The sequence below is a fragment of the Meriones unguiculatus genome, chromosome 3 (assembly GCF_030254825.1).
Source record: "Meriones unguiculatus strain TT.TT164.6M chromosome 3, Bangor_MerUng_6.1, whole genome shotgun sequence".
Classification (NCBI taxonomy): Eukaryota; Metazoa; Chordata; class Mammalia; order Rodentia; family Muridae; genus Meriones; species Meriones unguiculatus.
The window spans coordinates 97,035,027-97,058,149 of NC_083351.1; the positions used below are offsets into that span (position 1 = coordinate 97,035,027).

A 23,123-nucleotide genomic window follows, 5' to 3' on the forward strand; every position below is an offset into this window, starting at 1 on the left:
CAACAGATACAAGAAGATTGAAATAATCCCCTGTATCCTGTCCGATCACCATGGAATAAAGCTGGACCTCAACAACAAAAGAAATAGCATAAAGCCTACGCACACATGGAAACTGAACAACTTGCTACTAAATGACAGGTGGGTTAGGGAAGAAACAAAGAAAGAAATTAAAGTCTTCCTAGAACTCAATGAAAATAAAGACACAAAATACCCAAACCTGTGGGACACAATGAAAGCAGTGCTAAGAGTAAAGTTCATAGCACTAAGTGCCTTCAAGAAGAAATTCGAGACAGCTCATTCAAGCAACTTAATGGCTCACCTAAAAACCCTAGAAAAAGAAGAAGCAGACACACCAAAGAGGAGTAGGCGGCTGGAAATAATCAAACTCAGGGCTGAAATCAATCAATTAGAAACAAATAAAACAATTCAAAGAATCAATGAAACCAAGAGCTGGTTCTTTGAGAAAATCAACAAGATAGACAAACCCTTAGCCAAGCTAACTAAAAGGCAGCGAGACACCATCCAAATCAACAAAATCAGAAATGAAAAGGGGGACATAACTACAGACACTTAGGAAATCCAAACAATCATTAGGACTTACTTCAAAAGTCTATATGCCACAAAATTTGAAAACTTAAATGAAATAGACAATTTTTTTGATCGATTCGACTTACCAAAGCTGAATCTGGACCAGGTAAATCAATTAAATAGTCCTACATCACCCAAGGAAATAGAAGCAGTAATCGAAAGTCTCCCATCCAAAAAAAGCCCAGGACCAGATGGTTTCAGTGCAGAATTCTACCAGACCTTCAAAGAAGAGCTAACTCAAGTTCTCTTCAAAGTATTCCACAAAATAGAAACAGAAGGAACATTACCAAACTCATTCTATGAAGCCACAGTCATCTTGGTACCTAAACCACACAAAGACCCAACAAGGAAAGAAAATTTCAGGCCAATCTCCCTTATGAACATTGATGCAAAAATACTCAACAAAATACTTGCAAACCGAATACAAGAACACATCAAAGATATCATCCACTATGACCAAGTAGGCTTCATCCCAGGTATGCAGGGGTAGTTCAATATACAGAAATCCATCAATGTGATCCACCATACTAATAAATTGAAAGAAAAAAAAACACATGATAATCTCCCTAGATCCTGAAAAAGCATTTGACAAAATCCAACATCCATTCATGTTTAAAGTATTGGAGAGATCAGGGATACAAGGCACATATCTAAACATAGTAAAGGCGATATACAGCAAGCCTATAGCCAACATCAAACTGAATGGAGAGAAACTTAAAGCGATCCCACTGAAATCACGGACAAGACAAGGCTGTCCACTCTCTCCATCTCTCTTCAACATAGCTCTGGAAGTCCTTGCTAGAATATAGACAGTTGAAGGAGATCAAGGGGATACAAATTGGAAAAGAAGAAGTCAAATTATCACTATTTGCAGATGATGAGATAGTATACGTGAGTGACCCCAAAAACTCTACCAGAGAACTCCTACAGCTGATAAACACCTTCAGCAAAGTGGCCGGATACAAAATTAACTCAAAAAAATCAGTAGCCCTCCTGTATACAAAAAGGAAAGGGCCGAGAGAGAAATTAGGGAAACAACACCCTTCAAAATAGCCACAAATGACATAAAGTACCTTGGAGTAACCCTAACCACGCAAGTCAAAGACTTGTATGAAAAAAATTTCAAGTCTCTGAAGAAAAAATTAGAAGATATCAGAAGATGGAAAGATCTCCTATGCTCATGGCTTGGCAAGATTAACATAGTAAAAATGGCCATTTTACCAAAAGCAATCTACAGATTCAATGCAATGCCCATCAAATTACCAACACAATTCTTTACAGACCTGGAAAGAAAAATTCTCAACTTCATATGGAATAACAAGAAACCCAGAATTGCTAAAACAATCCTCTACAATAAAAGATCTTCTGGAGGTATCTCCATCCCTGATCTTAAGCTGTACTATAGAGCAACAGTAATAAAAACTGCATGGTACTGGTATAAAAACAGAATGGTGGATCAATGGAACGGAACAGAGGACCCAGGGATAAACCCACACACTTATGGACACCTGATCTTTGACAAAGATGCCAAAACCATACAATGGAGAAAAGACAGCATCTTCAACAAATGGTGCTGGTCCAACTGAATGTCTACATGTAGAAAAATGAAAATAGATCCATACTTATCACCCTGCACAAAACTGAAGTCCAAGTGGATCAAAGACCTCAACATAAAACATGACACATTAAATCGGCTAGAAAACAAAGTGGGGAATACCCTTGAACTTATTGGCACAGGAGACAACTTCCTGAACAGAACACCAACAACACAGGCTCTAAGAGCAATAATCAAAATGGGACCTCATGAAGCTGAAAAGCTTCTGTAAAGCAAAGGACACGTCATCAAAACCAAACGACTGCCTACAGATTGGGAAAGAATCTTCACCAACCCTCTATCTGATAAAGGACTAATATACAGTATATATAAAGAACTAAAGAAGCTGAAAAGCAGCAAAGCAAGTAATCCAACTGAAAAATGGGGAACAGAGCCAAACAGAGAATTCTCTGTAGAGGAATATCGAAAGGCAGAGAAACACTTAAAGAAATGCTCAACCTAATTAGCCATTAGGAAAATGTAAATCAAAACGACCCTGAGATTTCACCTTACACTCATCAGAATGGCCAAGATCAAAAACTCAAGTAACAACACGTGCTGGAGAGGTTGTGGAGAACCTCTGCTGGTGGGAATGTAAACTTTTACAACCACTCTGGAAATCAATCTGGTGCTTTCTCAGACCCTAGGAATAGCACTTCCTCAGGACCTAGCCATACCACTCTTAGGCATATATCCAAAAGAGGCTCAAGTACACAATAAGGACATTTGCTCAACCATGTTTGTAGCAGCTTTATTTGTAATAGCCAGAAGCTGGAAACAGCCCAGATGCCCCTCAACTGAAGAATGGATGCAGAAATTGTGGTATATCTACACAATGGAGTATTGCTCAGCAATGAAAAAAAAAAGGAAATCATGAAATTTGCAGGTAAATGGTGGAACCTAGAAAGGATCATCCTGTTCGAGCTGTCCCAGAAGCAGAAAGACAAATACGGTATATACTCACTCATATAGACATAATATAGGATAAAACTACTAAAAACTGTACAGCTAAAGAAACTAAGCAAGAGAGAGGACCCTGACTAAAACGCTCAATCCCCATCCTGAAAGGCAAAGAGGAAGGACAGCAAAAGAAGAAGAAGAAAACAGGAAACAACCTAGGAACCTAGCACAGAGGGCCTCCAAAAGAGCCTCTACTCTGCAGACTATCAAAGCAGACGCTGAGACTTATGGCCAACTGTTGGGCAGAGTCCATGGAATCTTATGTAAGAAGTGGGAACTAGTAAGAGCTGGAGAGGACGGGAACCACAGAAGGAGAGCAACAGAACCAGAAAATTTGAACACAGGGAACTTCCCAGAGACTCATACTCCAACCAAGGACTATTCATGGAGATAACCTAGGACCCCTGCACAGATATAGCACACGAAGGTTCGGTGTCTAAGTGGGTTACATAGCAATGTGAAGAGGGACTGCCTCTGATATAATCTGATTGGCCTGCTCTTTGATTATTTCCCACTGAGGGGGAAGCAGCCTTACCAGGCCACAGAAGATGACAATGCAGCCACTCCAGATGTAATTTGTTTAAAATTAAACAAACAAACAAAAAAGAATTATTCCTATATTATGTTTCCAGGCACATGGGAAAGCCTGCACCTCAACTCTGTTCCTGACCTCTCATTTCTACAGACCTGAATGCACAGGGGCTGTTCTTTGTCTCTTCACACCCGCCGGCCCTTGTCTTTGCTCCAGAAATGTCACCAGATGTGGCTTAGAGCCAGCAAGACCTGTTTGTAGGAAAAGGGAACAAGATTGTTAAGTGTAATTATACTAGGAAATAACATGACCCTTCCAGTACAGCATGCATAAGGAAAGAGACGATGCATTAATGACTGCAGACAATTAGTTCCTTAAATGGTTTCTGACAGGTATACTATAATACATGAAGAATGTACAATGTACAGATTCTGAGTTTCATTTCAAGGGAAAAACATTAAAACTGAATTGTCAATCACTTTAATTAACAAGTGTGCTCCATGCCTCATGCCATTAAACTTCTAATAATGAAGGATGTACACTTAAAACACAGACAGGTGAAACACACAAAGAGAAAAACAATGATATTGCGCTTAGCTACGGAACAACCTGCCTCATTTATTTAAAAGGACATAAAACTCACCACTGAAACACAAATACTCCCACAAGATATTGCACAAAGTGGGGAAGCTACATGTGGATGGTGAGATACAAATTCACTATAGATGCAATCCTCACCCAGGAACACAAGGTTGCTGTAATTCTCCAACATCACATCCCTGTACAAATTCCACTGAGCAGGCTCCAGGCATTCTTTCTCTTCTGGGGAGAAATCAATGGCTACATCCCAGAAGGACAGCATTTCCTGAAATAAAGACCAATGAATGCAATATAACTTTAATTAAACCATTAATACTCATATAAATACCAAGATGCACTGGGCTGGATACTTCTCCTGTCAACGTGGCACTAGCTAGGGTCATTTGAGAAGAGAGAAGCATAACTGAGAAAAAGTCTCCTGGAGACTGTCCTGTAGGGAAACCTAGGGCATTTTCTTAATTGGTGACTGATGTGAGGTAGCACAGCACACATTGGTGGTGCTCACCCAAGGCCGGTGGTTCTACATGTATAGAAACGCACAAGAATGTATATTAGTGCCATATGCTTGCACTGTCGATATACAAACATACATACATATATACACACACCTTCACTGCTCACAGGAGAAAGTCATGGTATGGAAGAAGGAATTTCTCAACACTTAATATGCACAATCATGAAAGTGAAATGAGATGAAAACACAGATTCTGATGCAGTGGCTGTGGTTGCAGTCTGAGTTTCTGAATTTGTACAGAGCTCAGAAGTGATGCAAATGACAGTGACAAGAAACCTGAGATGGGGCAGGCAAAGGGAAGAACAATACAGAAAGAACTTGGAAAAATAAAGATGTGAACACGATAAAAAAAAAAAATCACCAAGTAGAGGACTAACTCCACCGTTTGAGAATTCAAACAGACATCACACTGATCTTTAGTCAGTTTCCCTTTCCAGGTACTGACAGGTATTGACTGACGTGTTTGTGCTATCGCTAAAGCATGGTTTGTGCATAGAACACCTGTGTTATCAGTGTGCCAGGGCTAAGAATTATATTTGCTGATGCTACCATTTGCTCATTTCAAAATTTTCTAATTTTAACAATTTACATTTATCATACCTTATTGAAGAAAGCCCCAGGACGACCTATGAGAATGGTCCATGTTATTTTGCCTTTTATTACTACATGAAAATTACCAGCAATTTAAGTATTATTGAGGTATTTTGTAACAATTTCATGGGTAAGCTCCGGATTGTCTTTCTCAGTTGTGGTACGCTTATCTCCTCAAACACTGTGTTCCAAAGGGGAGGAGAAAGAGAGGGGAAATAAGAGCTGGAGCCATGAAGAGAGGACCAGGAAACATCAGGAGAAATGAACTGTGCCTAGGATGTGATTAAAAATTTTGATCTGCCTTTCCAATTTGTGATTCCATTGCAGTACTCTGGGGCTTGAGTGAGCCCTCCCCTCCTGAAGAATTGAAAACCTCAATACTTGTCACCCAGGATTGGAAGGAAGTGTTTTCTGAAGGTTTATAGCACACACCGACCAGGCCTACAGTTGAGTCTTTCATTCTAGGAGGCAGAGGACAATTTTTGTCAGGATCTGCTGCAGAATTAAATGAAAGTCCTCGTTTGTCTGCAGCTCATCAGACCACTCAATAAAACAAAGGGATTAGGACCATCTGGAAACAGAAACCAGTAAATGAAAGAGACGTCAGGAGCTGAGGAGTCCCAATTCCATGTTCCTGCCATCACAGCATCACCTTCCTCATCATGATTAACTACATCTCTTCAAACCTTGAACCAAAACAAAACCTCCCTTGAGTTGCCTTTGTCATGTACTGTGACACAGAGATGGTGAAGGCACTAGAAAAATGAAATTTAAACTATACTTCTTTCCATCTTGTGGTCAAGCACACACAAAAAAAATAACAACAACATGTTATGGATGCAACCTAGAGTCTCTGCTCAGATGTAGCCTTTGTAGCTAAGTATCCAAGTGGGTAAGCTAATAAGAGGAACAGGGACTATTTCTGACATAAACTCAATGGCATGTTCCTTGATACACACACACACACACACACACACACACACACACACACACACACACACATATGTCCTCGCCAGGGAGAAGCAGCCCTGCTAGGCCACAGGGTAGGACTTTGCAGCCACTCCTGAAGACACCTGATAAACCAGTATGGGATGGAAGGGTAGGAGGTTCTCCCCTATCAGTTGACTTGAAAAGGGGCAGGGAGATGAGTGTGGAAGGGTGGGACTAGGAGGGAGGGAGGGAGCAGGATACAGCTGGGATACACAGTTAATAAACTGTAACTAATATTAAAAAAATAAAAATTGTATATATAAAACAACAACATGTCCCATGCTTCTGAAATGCACCCTATATATTGCTCACACATACCTAGTCCTCAGGACACAGGATTGTGAACACAAGCTGCACTCTTATCATATTGCTCTTGGGCACCTACTGCACTGTATGATCCCAGCCATAGACTCCTGATGATGATGCAGGCTGAGGGGAATTATAACACTTTGCATTTATCAATGACATCATGAGACTTACCTGTCTCTGTGTGAAAAAATTCCAAGTTCACCCATATTGTCACAACTGACAAGACTAGTTTGTTTTTCTGAAAAACTGTACAGTGAAAGTATAATTATATCATTTCCCCTCACTCCTCATTCCAAACTTCTGTCATGTCAGTCAACACTCCCATCTCAAAGGCATGGTTTTCCTCTAATTATTACTGTTACAAATGTGTGTATAGACATACACTATATAAATATGAACAGCTGATTCTGTTCAGGGTTGTCTGTGCATGTGTTTGCAAGACTGACCCCTTTGCTCTGGAGGAGTAGTGAGTGGGTTTCTCCTCAGGGCAGAAAATTCCCCCATTCTCAGCAGGTCTTAGGTACATTCCACCTAAGAATGAGGCCGCATGGGAGTCCCATCTACGGATATCATGGATATTAATGGTGTCACTGTTCAGGCAGTCCTCTGTCAGGTTATCACTTCTCTACCTTGGAAACATGCAAAGCACCTTCCGGTACTATGACATTCGTCCTGAGGTAGGAGGCTTCCAGGTCAGAGTCAGGTGATTGTGTCTGAAGTGTGTGGTGTTCTCAGCACTAGGAGGAGGGTGGATCCATGCTCACAAGGGTTTGGTTCAACATCTCTAGTAGAATGACCACCAAAAATGTCTTGTAACAAAGAGCAGATTTAAGCAGCAATGAGACGACAAACACATCTTCAAATCAGAGAGCATGGAGAAACTTGGTGAATAAAACACCATTTAATTGCTCAAGAGATAAGCACCTACACTGTGTTCACAGCATCTTTGTAGCTAGCAGAACACTTTTTGGCTTTTACAAGTGGGGGAAAATAAACAAAACAAAACACATGAAAAAAACCACAAAAAACAAAGATTCAACTCTTGTATTATTTGTTTTAACTATGAGAACTCCAAGAGAACAGAAAATTGATTACCATGGAGAATGGTAACAGCCCAGAGCAGAGTGAAGATGGAAAAATGTCACCAAGTTTTGGTCTCTCAGAAAGCTAGAGGAGGTTTCCACTGGAGAACTAACTGCAAGGCTCACTCCCTATTAGTGACAGCACAAAGGGACACTGTTCTATACGGAAAAGTAGCTGCTGTCCTGAGGCCGATCTCCTGTGGATGGCGGGTAGAAGACCTTGAACAGGATAACTTCAGAAGGAATTTTACTATTGATGCCATTAATACAATTAATGGCAAAATCCAGGAGGCATTAGAGAATTGCAAAATTCACTTTCTATGGGGAAGAAATACAAATAATGTCTGACTGAAGGCAGGAATACTGTCACTCATTAAAAATTACTACTATTCTCATAATAGTTGGGAGGTGGATATACTACTCCAAATTGCCTAGAGGCTGGTCCCAAAAGCAAGCCTAGAGCAAGAGAATGGACAGAGGAGATGTATTAAGAACTCTTGCGGCTCCTGTCAGTGTCCCTCAGACATACCTTTTCAGAGAGGTCATACAAAAGTCAAGACTAACAGGACATCGGAGGAAAGTAAAAGAAGATGCAATGAGAGAAGGGGATTCCTGGTCAGGTTCAACACCAGTGACCCTCCATTCAAAACCAGCCTGTCTACACACTATACAACATAGTGCTTGAAACACACAAAACACACAACACATATCACACATCAAGGAGAAGCAAGTACAAGATCTTTGTCCCAGGGCTTTCCTCACACAACAGTGGCATGAAACGATCATTGATTTTTGTATAAAGCCACCACGTTTTGAAACACTATGACTCAGAGAGTGGAAGTCGAACCATGAAAAAAGCATGAAAGACCAAATGTAATGTCCTTTTTGGAAAACATGGATTATATAGTCAGGATTATAATTTCAAACTAAATATCGAATGCTTTGCTCTATACATTAGATGTCTAGATGAATTTGTGGATTTTAAAGAGTCCATGTATTTCCTGAGTCTTAAAGCACCAGTAAGTGGAGAACATCCAATAAAGAGTGGGGACCTGCACTCTGATCCAGACGAATTATCTGTATATAGATCCTGGAAGGAAGAGAACAAGTGAATGCAGATTTTAAGAGAATTGTCAGGGCAACCAGACACCTTCCAACTCAAAATATGTCAATGATAATGTTGCTGCATTTAATAATGACTGTGGAGGACACAAGGATAGACACTTTTACAAGAGAAAATGAAAATGTAATGTCTGTGCTGCTCACGTTGACTCCTTGCACACACGTTTGACTCCTGTTCAAGTCTTTTGTAATTCTCTCCATGGGCCTGGGATATACTCACATACATCAGCAGGAACTCAATGTCATCACACAGCACACCTCCTCTCCAGAGTTCAAGGCTTGACATGGCTAACAGAGCAAGGCTCATGCATGAGATGTAAAGACAAGTAACTGCTTCCCTCATATGAAAATACAAAAAAAGAAGCTGGGAGCAAAGAGCACCACACATCGAGGGGAAGTGGACACACACCTGTGCAAGAGGAAGGAATCCCACACTAGCAGTTTGCTTTACTGGGTGGAGATGGCAGTACCATGTGAGGGACAGTGGGGGAAGTGGTTTTGTCCTGGCTAAGTGTAAGAAGCATCTGCTCACAGCTGAACCTCCGGTGCAGGGGACAGGGAAGGCATCCCAGCTGCAGCTGCAGAAAGGACCCAGGAAAGTGAACCACAGTGGCCTGCAACAGTCAAGAACTGCAGAAAGGGAATGAAGAAATAATGGAGTGTCAGTGTAGCTGTGGAAGGAGCAAAGTGGAAGATTCGGTGAACACCAGAAGAAAACGTCAGGAGGTCATGACAATAATAATACAGATTAGTATCTGACAGTAGTGAATTCGCTTCAAATAGGAGGAATATTCAAGCAAGAATAGAAAATTTTTCCTCACACAGTAAATGCAAACAAATAATCTATTCAGCAGAATTCAAGAGTAAGTTAGTGAAAAAGTTAAAATTACATGTGGAATGAGTCAACACAAGTTAAGCACACATAGGTCTTAAGTCAGCAAAGCGCTGAACGTATGGATTTGTCATGGTGCTCACTGTGAGACATGAAATAGCCCACAGAAAGTATTTCTTACGCTCATCAAGTATGTTCAAGTGTTTTCTACCACAGACTGGCCTTGAATGTGCTATGAAGTGGGAAGGACCCGAGGGTCCTGTCTTCTCCTCACAAATGCACAAATGACAAGAATGTTCCTCAGAGTAGGCTGAAGTTCTATCACAGGTCTGGTTACTTCAAATACTGTGACCACACACAAGTCTGTGCTTCCTCACCCTGCTGACCTGACACAAAAGTCCCGCACCATAAACAAGTCCATGTGAGCTGGTGTCCTGCTCCTAGGGCGCTGCTCATGGACCAGCTCAACAATTTAAGGCCAGATCAAGACATGCTGACACAAACGTTGTGGCCAAGCAGACACCTGACTTTTTTTTTTTTTTTTTTAAGTTACTCAGCCTTAAGTTAGAGATGGAGAACCTTTCAAAGGTTGAAGAAAATCCAGGCCTCAAGGTGAAGCTGGGTGTCAGCTTGCCCACTCGGTGGAGCTCCCCTCTCTGTGTATCCACTGCATGTGTGCTCTCGCTGCCCTAGTCAAAGCTGTTCTACAGCTGCCTATTCTGACAGTTCTGATTGCTGAGTTCCAGAATTTCCCACAAGCGACCTGTTGTGCCTCAGAGTTCTCTCTGTAAATTCTCCAAACGGCAGAGAAAATGAACACAATCAGACCTCAAGGCCGTTACAACAGGCCGGCTACAGAGCATAGAGGGTCCAGAAACCCCATTTGCTCTAAAGATACTGCGGAATCTGACCGCGTCCGAGTGAGAAAGGAGCAGCCCGTGAAGCACGTGACCCAGCAAAGCAGTTCAGTGAGCTCCCAGCCCCTCCTCAGGAGCAGGCAGTCATGTGACCGTCATTAGCTGGCAATCCCGGACCTGGCACTGTTATCTACCGCACCACTACCGGGCAGCTCTGCTGTCCAGAAGCCCAAGGCGGGCTCGAGCTGCACGCGGCGTCACTCAGGGAACAATCCCAACCGCCCGGTTGCCAGCCCTGACCTGCCATGTCACGTGTCCCAGCCAGTTCAGCCCAGCACCCCAGCAGCTTCTTCCGCCCGCCCACCCGGCCCAGGTCCGCTCCCTTCAAGACCGACCCCGCACCCCGCACAGTGCCTCAGGCTGCGCTGCTCCCTGGACCGACCTCCATGTCAGAGACGCGACGGGAAAGTACAGCAGCACAGCTCACCCAACTTTAAGGCACACGCACTTGTACAGAAACGGAAGCTTTTTTGGGCTTTCCTGGACGGCTCCTTAAGACGTCACAGTCTCCTGAACTACGTATCCCAGTAGTCTGTGCGAAGTTACTACCGGAAATACGTACTGTGGTTTTTTTGTTTTGTTTTGTTTCGTTTTGTTTTGTTTTGTTTTGTTTTGGTGTGTTTCCCTTCTCTTCTTCGGTTGGTGGTTTTGTTTTCCCGGTCTTGGATTTGTGTCGTTTTCATGGTTGTCTTTACTCTGGTATTTAGCCTAGGTGAAAGCACCTGACTGTGATGTAGACTTTGTCTTAATACGCAGTACCACAAATAAATAAATAATGCTTTTTCCTCCGTAGTGACATTCTGTGTGTGTCGTGCATGGATCAGACTCCACCGCTCGAAAACAGTTTCTGTGTGAGTATTGAAATCCATACACTGTGGGAAGTGGGTTAGGGGCACATTTGCGTATGAATCATTAAAAAAAATAAAAGTCCAATCTCCGACATTTACTTGCGCAGAACTACAGAACTCCCATAATCCATCCCAGGATTTTTTTCAACTTGTCCTTAAGTCCTTTGAAAATTTTTCAAATATTAATGTGTTTTTAAAAAATCCGTTTTAAGGGAATTCTTTACTAGAATCTTACCGCTCTCTAGTTGGTTGTTCACAAACTCAGGTGTTTATATACCACCAGCCATTGGGTGTTTCTTTGTTTGTTGTTCTTTTAAAATTTTTTAAACCTCTGCTCCATATTCCAAATGGAGGGACTTCGCGTCGGTAATAACAGGGGTGTGTGTAATGACCACTCACCATTTGTCCGTTGTTGGAATTTACTCTGCAAAGGTCTGATATGTCTTGTTCAATTTTTTCTGCCTTCTGTGATCCTGAAATTGTTCCAATAGGACAGTAAAAATTGAAAGTCGGGGCAGCTGCTTTGAACTTATGTGAGTTCTTCAAATGAAGACACAGAAATGTTTTTTTCTAAAATAAAAATATATCAGATATCTAAAATGAGCTTATTAGAATTTGACAGTCAAATAGCTTGAAATACACTGTAACTTCTACCCTGGGTGCCTCTCAGAGTTTCACGTTCATTACTTACTAGGAAAGGCAATCCATTTCTCTACATCCCCATAGATTTTAGTACTCCCAAGACAGTCAAGTCATAATTTAAACACTTGCTTATCCCACAGTGCTGTGCAAATCTCCCCTGCCTGGCTCCATCCCAGAATAGGTTCTGCCTAAAAATGTCACACCTTCTATGCTACCCTTTCCCATAGGGCATGGGTTTTTTATTGACAGGTGAGGCATCCATACAATACAAAAGCTATTCCTTCTACACTGGGGTGTGGCAGAAAAAAATGCATGTGCAAACATAGGATTTAAAGCCTGAAGCTTAGACACTTTCTTTCCCATCTACTCTAGAGGTTTATTCAGTTCTCTGTGTCTTATCTAATGTGTCAACATTTACATGTAAATACTTTTTTCTTCCAAGTCAATTATAGAAAATATGTGATGTGTTGTCTTTTTAAATTTTTACCCAAGTCCTTTGACTGGAAGACTCCTTGGCTAACTTTAATAATGATGGATAACAAGGAACCAAAGCAGCTGTGACAACTGTGTATAGAGAAGGGAGGACAGGGAGGTTGAGGAGGTCATTGCTCATCTTTCCTCTGTTGTACTCACCGCAAAGCCAAGTGTAAGATACAAGGTGGGTCTGACTGCAGCTCATCTCTTGGTACCATCCCTGCCCCTTCTCTAAAGTTACACTGATGCAGGGCTCCTTAGTGCTCAGCATCTGAGCCCATCTTGGAATCTTCTCTTGCTCCCCCCTGATGACTTCCCAGTAAGATGCTGGCCCTCTGTAGACTTTATGACAGCCTGAGTTCTGTGCTGTAATCACTGCTAAAAGAGGTCAAGATAGGTTATGTCCAAAACCAAGAGAGTTTAAAATGATCCTTATTGTGGGAATAATTCAGTACATGAATACTGTGTTTGATTCAATCTCCCCTACAATGCCTCACCTTAAATTACTTCATAGTCTTAACAATTTACACTCCACTGTCTTGAGCTTTCTCTAATTTCTTCATTCCACTTAGTTCTCCCACTAATTGTAGGGGTGTAAAACAATTGACTGGACACTGGAAGCCTCCTAGATTGACTGTTTCCTTCAAGAGCCTTAGGTCTTCGACTCAGGGTGAGACATAATAAGGCTCTTAGGCCACCACACTTGTGGCATGGTTTTAATTTGCACAGATGTTGTCCACATGGTATTAGCCACTGCATGATTATGAATGAAATGGTCCTGACATTTTAGCAAACTCTTTTTTCTGTAGACAACCAGTGCATCTGGCTCTGACCATCTTTTTACCTCTCTTTCCTAAGAGGTCCCTGAGTTTTGGCATTAGCAGAGAGGTGTAGGTGTGCGATTTAGGTCAGTACTCTCTACAGGGTATATTATTCTCCACACTCTGACAAACTGTGAATCTGTGTAGTAATCTCCATCTCCCACACAATTAAACTTTCTGGTAGGCATTAGGAGGTGCCTGAATCTGTGGATATAAAGACAAGAACTTACGTTCATTTAGTTACCACTCATAAGAATACCAGTCTTGGGATCTCCCTAGGGCAGATCATGTATACAGGCACGGATTTGCCTGTGATCAACACAGGTCATTAGTTACAGTCAGTGGAGTGAGATTTAAATTCAACCAGATAATGTTTGCTACTTCCACTACTTCCATAACTTTGCTGTCACTATTGTTCCATGGGCATATCTTGCCAGGTGATTTATTCTACTTGGGTTCACAGGTGGGTAAGAGAACTGTTACTTCTATAGTAGGATACCTAGATTGTGTTTCCACTATGAAAGCTAGCCAGAAGAGAGGAAGCATCTAAGCTTCTAACCCCTGATTTTACAGCCACCGTTCATGACAATTCTATCTTTACTACAGAACCGGTAAAAGAAATAATCAGTGTGACAAAGTTATAAATCACCCTGATTATTAAACGATTTAGGTGTATAAGTGAGCAAGCCAGGGTTCCCACCTCACAAAGGCTCACAATGAAAAATGAGTGAGGGTATGGTTTTAAAAGTTAATAGGTCACACTCATAGGAGATGTATACTGAGCTCTCATGTTATGTTTGTTTCACTATTCCATTCTACAGCACAGAAGAAGGGACCCATTCATCTATAAATTTCTGCAAATAAACTTCATTTATACTTATCATGACTAAAACAATTTTTGGTACATTAGGGACATTTATTATTTGTAAGTTAGATTGTTACCTTTTAGGTTTTGCCCTTATTTAACTCTTTACATAAATTAGTAAATTGAAATTTGATAGGACTTTTTAGGATCTGTTTCAATAGGTAATTGACAAACACATATCGGCTGATCAAACACATCACTACTGCTGAGTAGGTACATATGGCCTGGGTCCTTATTTCAGAATAACCCAAAGTTTCTAAGACAGGGCAGTTGGAGTCGTATGAGAAACACTGCTCTGAACTAAAGAGAGTAAGAGATTCTTTATTCTAAACCAAGGATGACTGACAATGTTTTGCTAGCTTTTCCTAGCGAGACAAACACTAATGCCCACTCACCCAGGTTAGAGACCATGTAGATCATTTTACACTCACCCAAGTGAGAGACCGTGCAGACTGTTTTACTAAAGTCAACCTGGTGACACATGTGAGTTTAGGGAGCTTCTTACACACTCAGAGGCAATGATACGACAGGGGTTGGGTGACATAACAGGGAAAACAACAGTACCTACACCACAGCCCAGATCTCAGATTCAGGGCGCTCAAAGGACCAAGTTACAACATGATAACCATTTCAGGAAACATTTATAGTTCCAAAGAAAAGAAACCCATCAGTCAAAGCCAGATTCAAACACACTGATTGAACACACTGGTGGTGAGGGCACAGTGGTCGACTCTGTGGATTCATATGAGTTGGATAAGGTTTGAATTGTTAGCACACACTAATGGAGTTTGTATTCAGAATGAATCATCTGATGTCTTTTAAGGGCTAAACAAGAGTAAACTTTTAGCATTTTTCTCCAGTATGGACTGTCATGTGTCGACTAAGGCTACAACCCTTAACAAAGGCTTTGCCACATTTCCCACACTTGTGTGGCTTGACTCTAGAGTGAATTTTTTCATGTCTTCTAAGGTATTTAGATGAGCAGAAAGACTTGCCACACTCTTCACACTTGTAGAATTTCTCTCTACTATGAACTATCTTATGTCTCTTAAGAGACGAGTGATAACGAAAGGTTTTGCGACATTTGTCACAACCGTGGGGTTTCTCTTCAGTATGAATTGTTTGATGTTCCTGAAGGCTTGCAGAACAGGAAAACCTTCTGTAACATTTTTCACACTTGTAGGAATTGTCTTCAGAGTGAATCTTTTGATGTCTCCTAAGCCACGATGGTAAACAAAAGCCCATGGCACACTCTTCACACTTGTAGGGCTTCTCTCCAGTATGAACGGTCTTATGCTTTTTAAGAGCTGAGTAATAACGAAAGGCTTTATGACATTCTTTACACTGGTAGGGTTTCTCTCCAGTATGAACTACCTTGTGTGCTCTAAGGCCAGAGTAAAAACGAAAGGCTTTATGACATTCTTCACACTTGTGTGGTTTCCTTACTGTATGAATTTGATGTTCCTGCAGGTGTGGAGAACAGGATAATGTTTTTCCACATTCTTCATTGTTGTAGGGATTTTCTGCACAGTGAATTCTTTGATGTTGCTTAAGGAATGAGGGATCACAAAAGGATTCTCCACATTCTTCATACTTGTGGGGTTTTTCTCCAGAATGACTTCTTAGATGTTGCTTCAGCATTGAAGGATAGTAAAACATTCTGCCACATTCTTCACACTTGTAGGTCTTTTCATCAGTATGATTTTTCTCGTGTATAAACAGTGATGAGCTAGTGCTAAAGGCCTTGTGACATTCTTTACATTCATAGGGTTTTTCTCCAGTATGAAGTCTCTGGTGTATAGAAAGTGTCCTACGAGAACTGAGGTGTTTGCCACATTCTTCACACTTGTAGGGTTTCTCTCCAGAATGAATTCTTTTATGTTTCTTCAGCACTGAAAGATAATAAAATGATCTACCACATTGTTTACACCTGTAGGTTTTTTCATCAGTATGATTTTTTGCATGTGTACAAAGTGATGAGCGAGTGCTAAAGGCCTTGTGACATTCTTTACATTCATAGGGTTTTTCTCCAGTATGAAGTTTCTGGTGTATGGAAAGTGTTCTACGAGAACTGAGGTGCTTTCCACATTCTTCACACTTGTAGGGTTTCTTCCCTGCATTAATTCCTTTGCGCTGAACAAGGAGTGATTTATAATCAATGGCCGTCATGTGATAATTATGATCAATGAGTGTTATTCCTGTTGAGCCAAAGTTGAGAAAATACGGAAAGTTAAGCAATATTCTTTATACTTATAAAGCTTTCCTTTTTTCTTTTTTAAAATTTTACTTTATGTATTTATTACAATTTATAATTTAATACAGGTATAATTTATGTTGTTATTTATTTATTTATTAAAATTTATTCATTAAGTATCACTATTGCAGGCCCTATCCCATCTCTTCCCAGTTCCAACCACCCTACTTCTTCTCCTCCTATGCCCTTTCCCTAGTCCTCTGATAGGGGAGGTCCTCCTCCCCTTTGGTCTGACACTAGCCTATCAGGTCTCATCACAATTGTCTGCAATATCTTCCTCTGTGGCCTGGCAAGGCTGTACAAACCAGGGGGAAGTGATCACAGAGCCAGCCACTGAGTTCATATGAGAGACATCCCCTGCTCTCCTTGCTAGTAAACCAACTGGGAAACTGAGCAGCCAATGCGCTTCCTTTGAACAGGGGATCTAGGTATAAGGTTAATCTTTTAAAATGGAGACATCTACCCATACATAAGGAAGCATCAATGAGAAACTAGTATATATTTCAACCCAAAATTCCCCGAGCATAATTCACAAGATAGAATAGGTGGAAACAATCTATCTTTCTGTTGAAGTAAGAGCACAATCAAATACAACATAGAAGGAATGGCATTATTCAAAGTTAAATAGCCAAGGAAGTTGAAAGGGCATTTTACTAGATAAACCCATCAGGCAGTACAAATATAATATGGCCTTACAGGTATGAAGTTATACAGCAAAGCATAGAAAATAAAGATAATTGAGATTGTGTGAGATTGGACAAACATCAAAAGTGTTTTATCCATTCAACAAACTATATGGGGTATGTGCAAGAAATGATTATAGGTAATGCACACTTATATATAACACTGCAGAATATCAAATTGGAAAGTAAAGAAAATCGTGAATCCACGAAATCATGAAAACTTATTGATGAGCTGCTAATCATTCTCTAGTTTTGATCTTTACATATCCATAAAGGGCACACATTTTAAAGCCTTAGTACCAAGTATGTGATAGGAGTACATTTTAGAAAATTTTCATCATTCACAAAGAACTTTTGGGATGACTTTCATTAACATGAGTGTAAGTGATATGGAAAAAAAAAGCCTGTGAAGTTACTTTCTTACAATGATTTCATACCTAGGTCTGTAGAAAAGTGTACAAACTTTCAGATGCACACGAACAGTAGAAAGTCTGTTACAGAACTGTCCAAAGGGACTCCATTTAGGCTGAGTTTTACCCAACTCCTCAGGCTAACCAGTAGTGCTGAGAAAACACTGTCATGCAGCCTCACATGCAGGTTTCAAAGATCTACTGTTTGAATTGTTTGAATCGATGGAATTTAAATGTTTGAAATTTTAGGCCTCTGGCCTGCCTCTGGTATGAGCAATTTTGGGTTTGGCTTGATAAACCCAATGCAATAAGAGCCAGAGGTCCCGGAATGACCAATGTATTTTCTGACACCAAGACCCAACCTACTCCTCCTTGTAGTCCAAGAAGGTAGGTGGAGATGTTTTTCTTATGAACAGAGTATAAAGTGAAAAAATGACTGACAGGAACTCTTTCCCTAACTTGCCTTTTTTCCCCTTTCTGTGAAAGGATTTCTCCTTGAAGCGTTGGCTGTCCTGGACTTGCTTTGTAGACCAGGATGGCCTCAAACTCACATTGATCTGCCTGCCTTTACCTCCCGAGTACTAGGATTACAGGCATGCACCACTGCCCCTGGCTCTCCTTCTAACAGTAAAGATGTTGACTGTAGAAGAAATGCATGACAGTTTTCAATTAATTCCATGCCTTATGTCATTTCTATGGATGCTGAATGAATAACTGAATAATCTATTCAATGTATGCTGTCTCAGCTATTGTTCTGTGTCTTAGGTTTTATGCCTTTTTCTGACCCTCACCATGAAACAGAGAGTCAGGCCACTATTTGAGCTCAAGTTGGAATTGAGGTGACTGGAAGCTGTGGGTTGCTCTGTCCTGCCTGTGTGCAATGAGGGGTGCCAACCTTCTTTCTGAGGCTGTAGTACTGATTCTCAGAAACTCCATATCTGTTCTACTTCAACTCACACATGCCCAGCACTAAGCTCCCCATTGTGGTCTTGTCAAGAACCTAAATCTAGTCAACACCCAGCCACATCCCCCAAGGGTACTCAGGTGGATGGAAGTTGAGCTACGGAATTTCACTCATGGAACCATGCACAATAAGGTCCATGTAGGGGACAGACCTTCTCTACTGCAGAACACAAGGAGGCTGTGGGAGCAGAACACAAGGTCACTGTTTTCTCAGCAGGACCAGGGCCTGCAGAGTAGGCAGGAGCAGAAACCCAGACATCTCAAGGACACGACTCAAGCTCAGTGTGGACAAGAAGTTGCATCCAGTTTTTCTGTCTTGAAGTCCCTTAGCTACACTGCTTGTGTAGGCGAATGGAGATAAAAGCCATGTTGGATCCTCTATACTGGGTCTGCAAGGTTGCTTCCTCTGAGATAGGACTTTTTGTGTGTTTTGGGGACTCCTTTGCCCTGTGGCCGATGTCAGCCTTTGTTTCTGTTCCACTAACCTCAGATACTCTTCATTTCATTTCTAGAACTTTCTGCTTTCCTTGGGTGTCTAGTTGTTGTGGTTTTCTGTTTAAAAGTCTCTAGGCGACAGGTATTTGTATACTTAAAGATTAGATGTTGATCCACAACAGAGCCAATATGTCCCTGCCTCACAGAATCAGTATATTATCCTAAACATTGGTATCTATGAGAGAGAAAATACATGTTGAGCTTCTCAGGGTATCTGCCCACACCTGAAGACACAGAAACCAGTTCTGGATATGGTAGTGACAGGGTTCAGTCTTATAGAAAAACAAATGCCTTTTCAATATGGATAACATGTTTATAAATCACATGCTCACTGAAAAGCTCACCTGGAGATAAGATATGCCCCACCCACTTCAAAACAAAGCATATCTGTCACAGAGTTTCTTCCAAAGCCCCTGTCCTGGGTCAGGATTGCTCCTTGACTGTGTGACAGGCAGAGGCAGATCAACAAGACAGCCCAGGAAACTCAGTAAGCAAGGGTAAAACTCAGCCTAAATGGAGTTCCTTTAGACAGTTCTGTAACAGACTTTGCACTGTGTTTGTGCATCTGAAAGTTTGTACACTTTCTACAGACCTAGGTATGAAATCATTGTAAGAAAGTAACTTTACAGGTTTTTTTCATATCACTTACACTCATGTTAATGAAAGTCATCCCAAAAGTTCTTTGTGAATGATGAAAATTTTCTAAAATATTTTCCTACCATGTATTTGGTACTAAGGCTTTAAAATGTTTGCCCTTTGTGGATATGTAAAGATGAAAACTAGACAATGATTAGCAGCTCATCAATAAGCTTTCAGAATTAGGCTTATTAAAAATCTTAACAGGCTTCTGTATCATTTCTTTCTACTATAGTGTGTTAAATAATAACTGGTGCATTTAATAATCATATGGATCAATATTAAATACTCCTTCTGAGATACCTCACTCAGAATGATCTTTTCTAGATCCCACCATCTGCCTGCAAATTTCATAATTTCCTCGTTTTTGATGGCTGAGTAGTATTCCATTGTGTAAAACTACGACAATTTCTATATCCATTCCTCCACTGATGGACATCTGGGTTGTTTCCAGGCCTGGTTATTATAAATAAAGCTGCTACAAACATGGCTGAGCAAATATCCTTGTTGTGTACTTGAGCAAATTTTGGGTATATGCCTAGGAGTGGAATACCTGGGTCTTGAGGAAGAACTATTCCTAATTGTCTGAGAATGCACCAGATAGTGGGTGTACAAGTTTGCAGTGCCACCCGCAATGGACGAGGGTATCCCTTTCTCCACAACCTCTCCAGCATGTGTTGTCATTTGAATTTTTTATTTTATCCATTTTGATGGTATATACTCACTTATATAGACCTATAAGACTTGATAAACAAAATGAAATCTATACACCTAAGGAGGATAAATAAGGAAAAAGACCCGGGGAAAAATGATCAATCCTCACTTAGAAACACAAATGGGATGGGCATTGGACGTAGGAGAAAACAAGTAACAGGACAGGAGCCTACCTAGCTAGAGGTAGAAACACTCTACCTAGCAGTGTCTCAAAGCAGGTACTAAATAAGACTCATAATCAACCTTCAGCAGAGTGCAGGGAATCTTATGAAAGAAGGGGGAGTTAGTATGATGTAGAGAGGATAGGAGCTCCACAAGTACCAAATATATCTGGGCATAGAGGTCTTTTCTGAGACTAATACTCCACCAAGGACCATGTATGGATATAACTTAGAATCTCTGCTCGGATGTAGCCCATGATAGCTCAGTAACCAATTCCTTCCCTAGAAAGGGGAACAGGGACTATTCCTGACTCAATGGCAGGCTCTGTGAGCTCCCCACCCACCAAGGGAAGAGCAGTCCTGCTAAGCCACAGAGGAGGACTTTGCATGCAGTCAGGAAGATACTTGATAAAACAGAGTCAGATGAAAGTGGAAGAGGTTCTACCCAATCAGTGGACTTGGAAAGGGTCAGGGAGGAAATGAGGGAGAGGGATACAGCTAGGATACAAAGTTAATAAAATGTTACTAATAATAAAAAATTAAAAAAAGTATTAAATACTACTAATCTTCTACAACATATATAATCTGTAGGCTAGCCACAATCACTACACATGACTGGACTCTGAAACAAAACAGTTTACTATCTCTGATGTATCTGGGAATGATGGTTCTATAAATAAAATTTTCTGATTTGTTTAATGATTCATGACTGTACATGTAGGTGAATACCAGTCCTTATACACAATAAAAATATTTTCCTAAAAAATACTAAATAGAGCATTACAACTCAGTAAAAGGCCTAAACTTATTAACTGGTATGAAACAGAGGCACACACAATTGCTGGTTTGAGGGGGATCCATGGATAATTAACAACTAAAGGATTTAAAGATCTCTGATCCTTGTAGCTTAAGTCTCTCGACATGGCCCTCATAATCAACTGGGGATAAAACTTCATTGAAACAACAAAACAGCCTCTGTTAAGTTAGTGTACCTACTGGCCCAATATAATACCTTATAGAGTAAGTCAGTGCTTTGACTCTTCCCTAAGATCAGTGGGGAAGGAACTGCCCAAAGTGACTCCATTTTGTCTGGCTTTCATCCAACTGCTCTCAACCCCTAGTTGCTCTAATCAGCAGAGCTGAAACTGCTGAGCCTTCTGCCCTGCCTGCCTGCCTGTGTGATGGAACTGTGGGTTTGGATTTATAAACCAGTCATCCTCACCTAGGTGTAGAGATCTTTCTGGCAAGAGCCTGCTCTCAACCCCTGCCTAAATGACTCTCAGTCTGACCAGCACTGAGTCTTAGATTACAATGGAAACTGAACAAAAAGGAAAACCTTGAAGTCACTGGAAATACAAGCACAACTCACTGTTAGGGAAAGCCTCAGAGACTCAAAGCACCATAAATGCTTGAGAGATGTGCTTCTCTGACAACAAAGACCAGAAGGCGAGAACTCAAGAATTATTCCCATATTGTGTTTCCAGGCACATGGGAAAGCCTGCACCTCAACTCTGCTCCTGACCTCTCATTTCAACAGACCTGAATGCACAGGGGCTGCTCTTTGTCTCTTCACACCCGTCAGCCCTTGACTTTGCTCCAGAAATGTCACCAGATGTGGCTTAGAGCCAGCAAGACCTGTTTGTAGAAAAAGAGAACAAGATTGTTAAGTGTTCTTATACTAGGAATTGACATGACCCTTCCAGTACAGCATGCATAAGGAAAGAGACGATGCATTAATGACTGCAGACAATTAGTTCCTTAAATGGTTTCTGACAGGTATACTATAATACATGAAGAATGTACAATGTACAGATTCTGAGTTTCATTTCAAGGGAAAAACATTAAAACTGAATTGTCAATCACTTTAATTAACAAGTGGGCTCCATGCTTCATGCCATTAAATTTCTAATAATGAAGGATGTATACTTAAAACACAGACAGGTGAAACACACAAAGAGAAAAACAATGATATTGCGCTTAGCTACGGAACAACCTGCCTCATTTATTTAAAAGGACATAAAACTCACCACTGAAACACAAATACTCCCACAAGATATTGCACAAAGTGGGGAAGCTACATGTGGATGGTGAGATACAAATTCACTATAGATGCAATCCTCACCCAGGAACACAAGGTTGCTGTAATTCTCCAACATCACATCCCTGTACAAATTCCACTGAGCAGGCTCCAGGCATTCTTTCTCTTCTGGGGAGAAATCAATGGCCACATCCCAGAAGGACAGCATTTCCTGAAATAAAGACCAATGAATGCAATATAACTTTAATTAAACCATTAATACTCATATAAATACCAAGATGCACTGGGCTGGATACTTCTCCTGTCAACGTGGCACTAGCTAGGGTCATTTGAGAAGAGAGAAGCATAACTGAGAAAAAGTCTCCTGGAGACTGTCCTGTAGGGAAACCTAGGGCATTTTCTTAATTGGTGACTGATGTGAGGTAGCACAGCACACATTGGTGGTGCTCACCCAAGGCCGGTGGTTCTACATGTATAGAAACGCACAA

General features: G+C 41.0%; 1 protein-coding gene across 1 annotated transcript in view; it reads right to left on the bottom strand.

The window, feature by feature from the left end:
- The window catches only part of LOC132652860 (zinc finger protein 208-like), a 40,224-nt gene that overhangs the window by 10,786 nt on the left and 6,315 nt on the right, over positions 1-23,123 (bottom strand). The window contains exons 2-9 of the mRNA XM_060378793.1: positions 22,720-22,846; positions 22,137-22,232; positions 15,130-16,479; positions 12,755-12,973; positions 11,879-11,952; positions 11,014-11,064; positions 4,413-4,539; positions 3,830-3,925 (exon numbers count right to left, since the gene is read on the bottom strand). Of these exons, the coding sequence (XP_060234776.1) occupies positions 3,830-3,925; positions 4,413-4,539; positions 11,014-11,064; positions 11,879-11,952; positions 12,755-12,973; positions 15,130-16,479; positions 22,137-22,232; positions 22,720-22,846 (2,140 nt within the window). The remainder of the gene's footprint in view (positions 1-3,829; positions 3,926-4,412; positions 4,540-11,013; positions 11,065-11,878; positions 11,953-12,754; positions 12,974-15,129; positions 16,480-22,136; positions 22,233-22,719; positions 22,847-23,123) is intronic.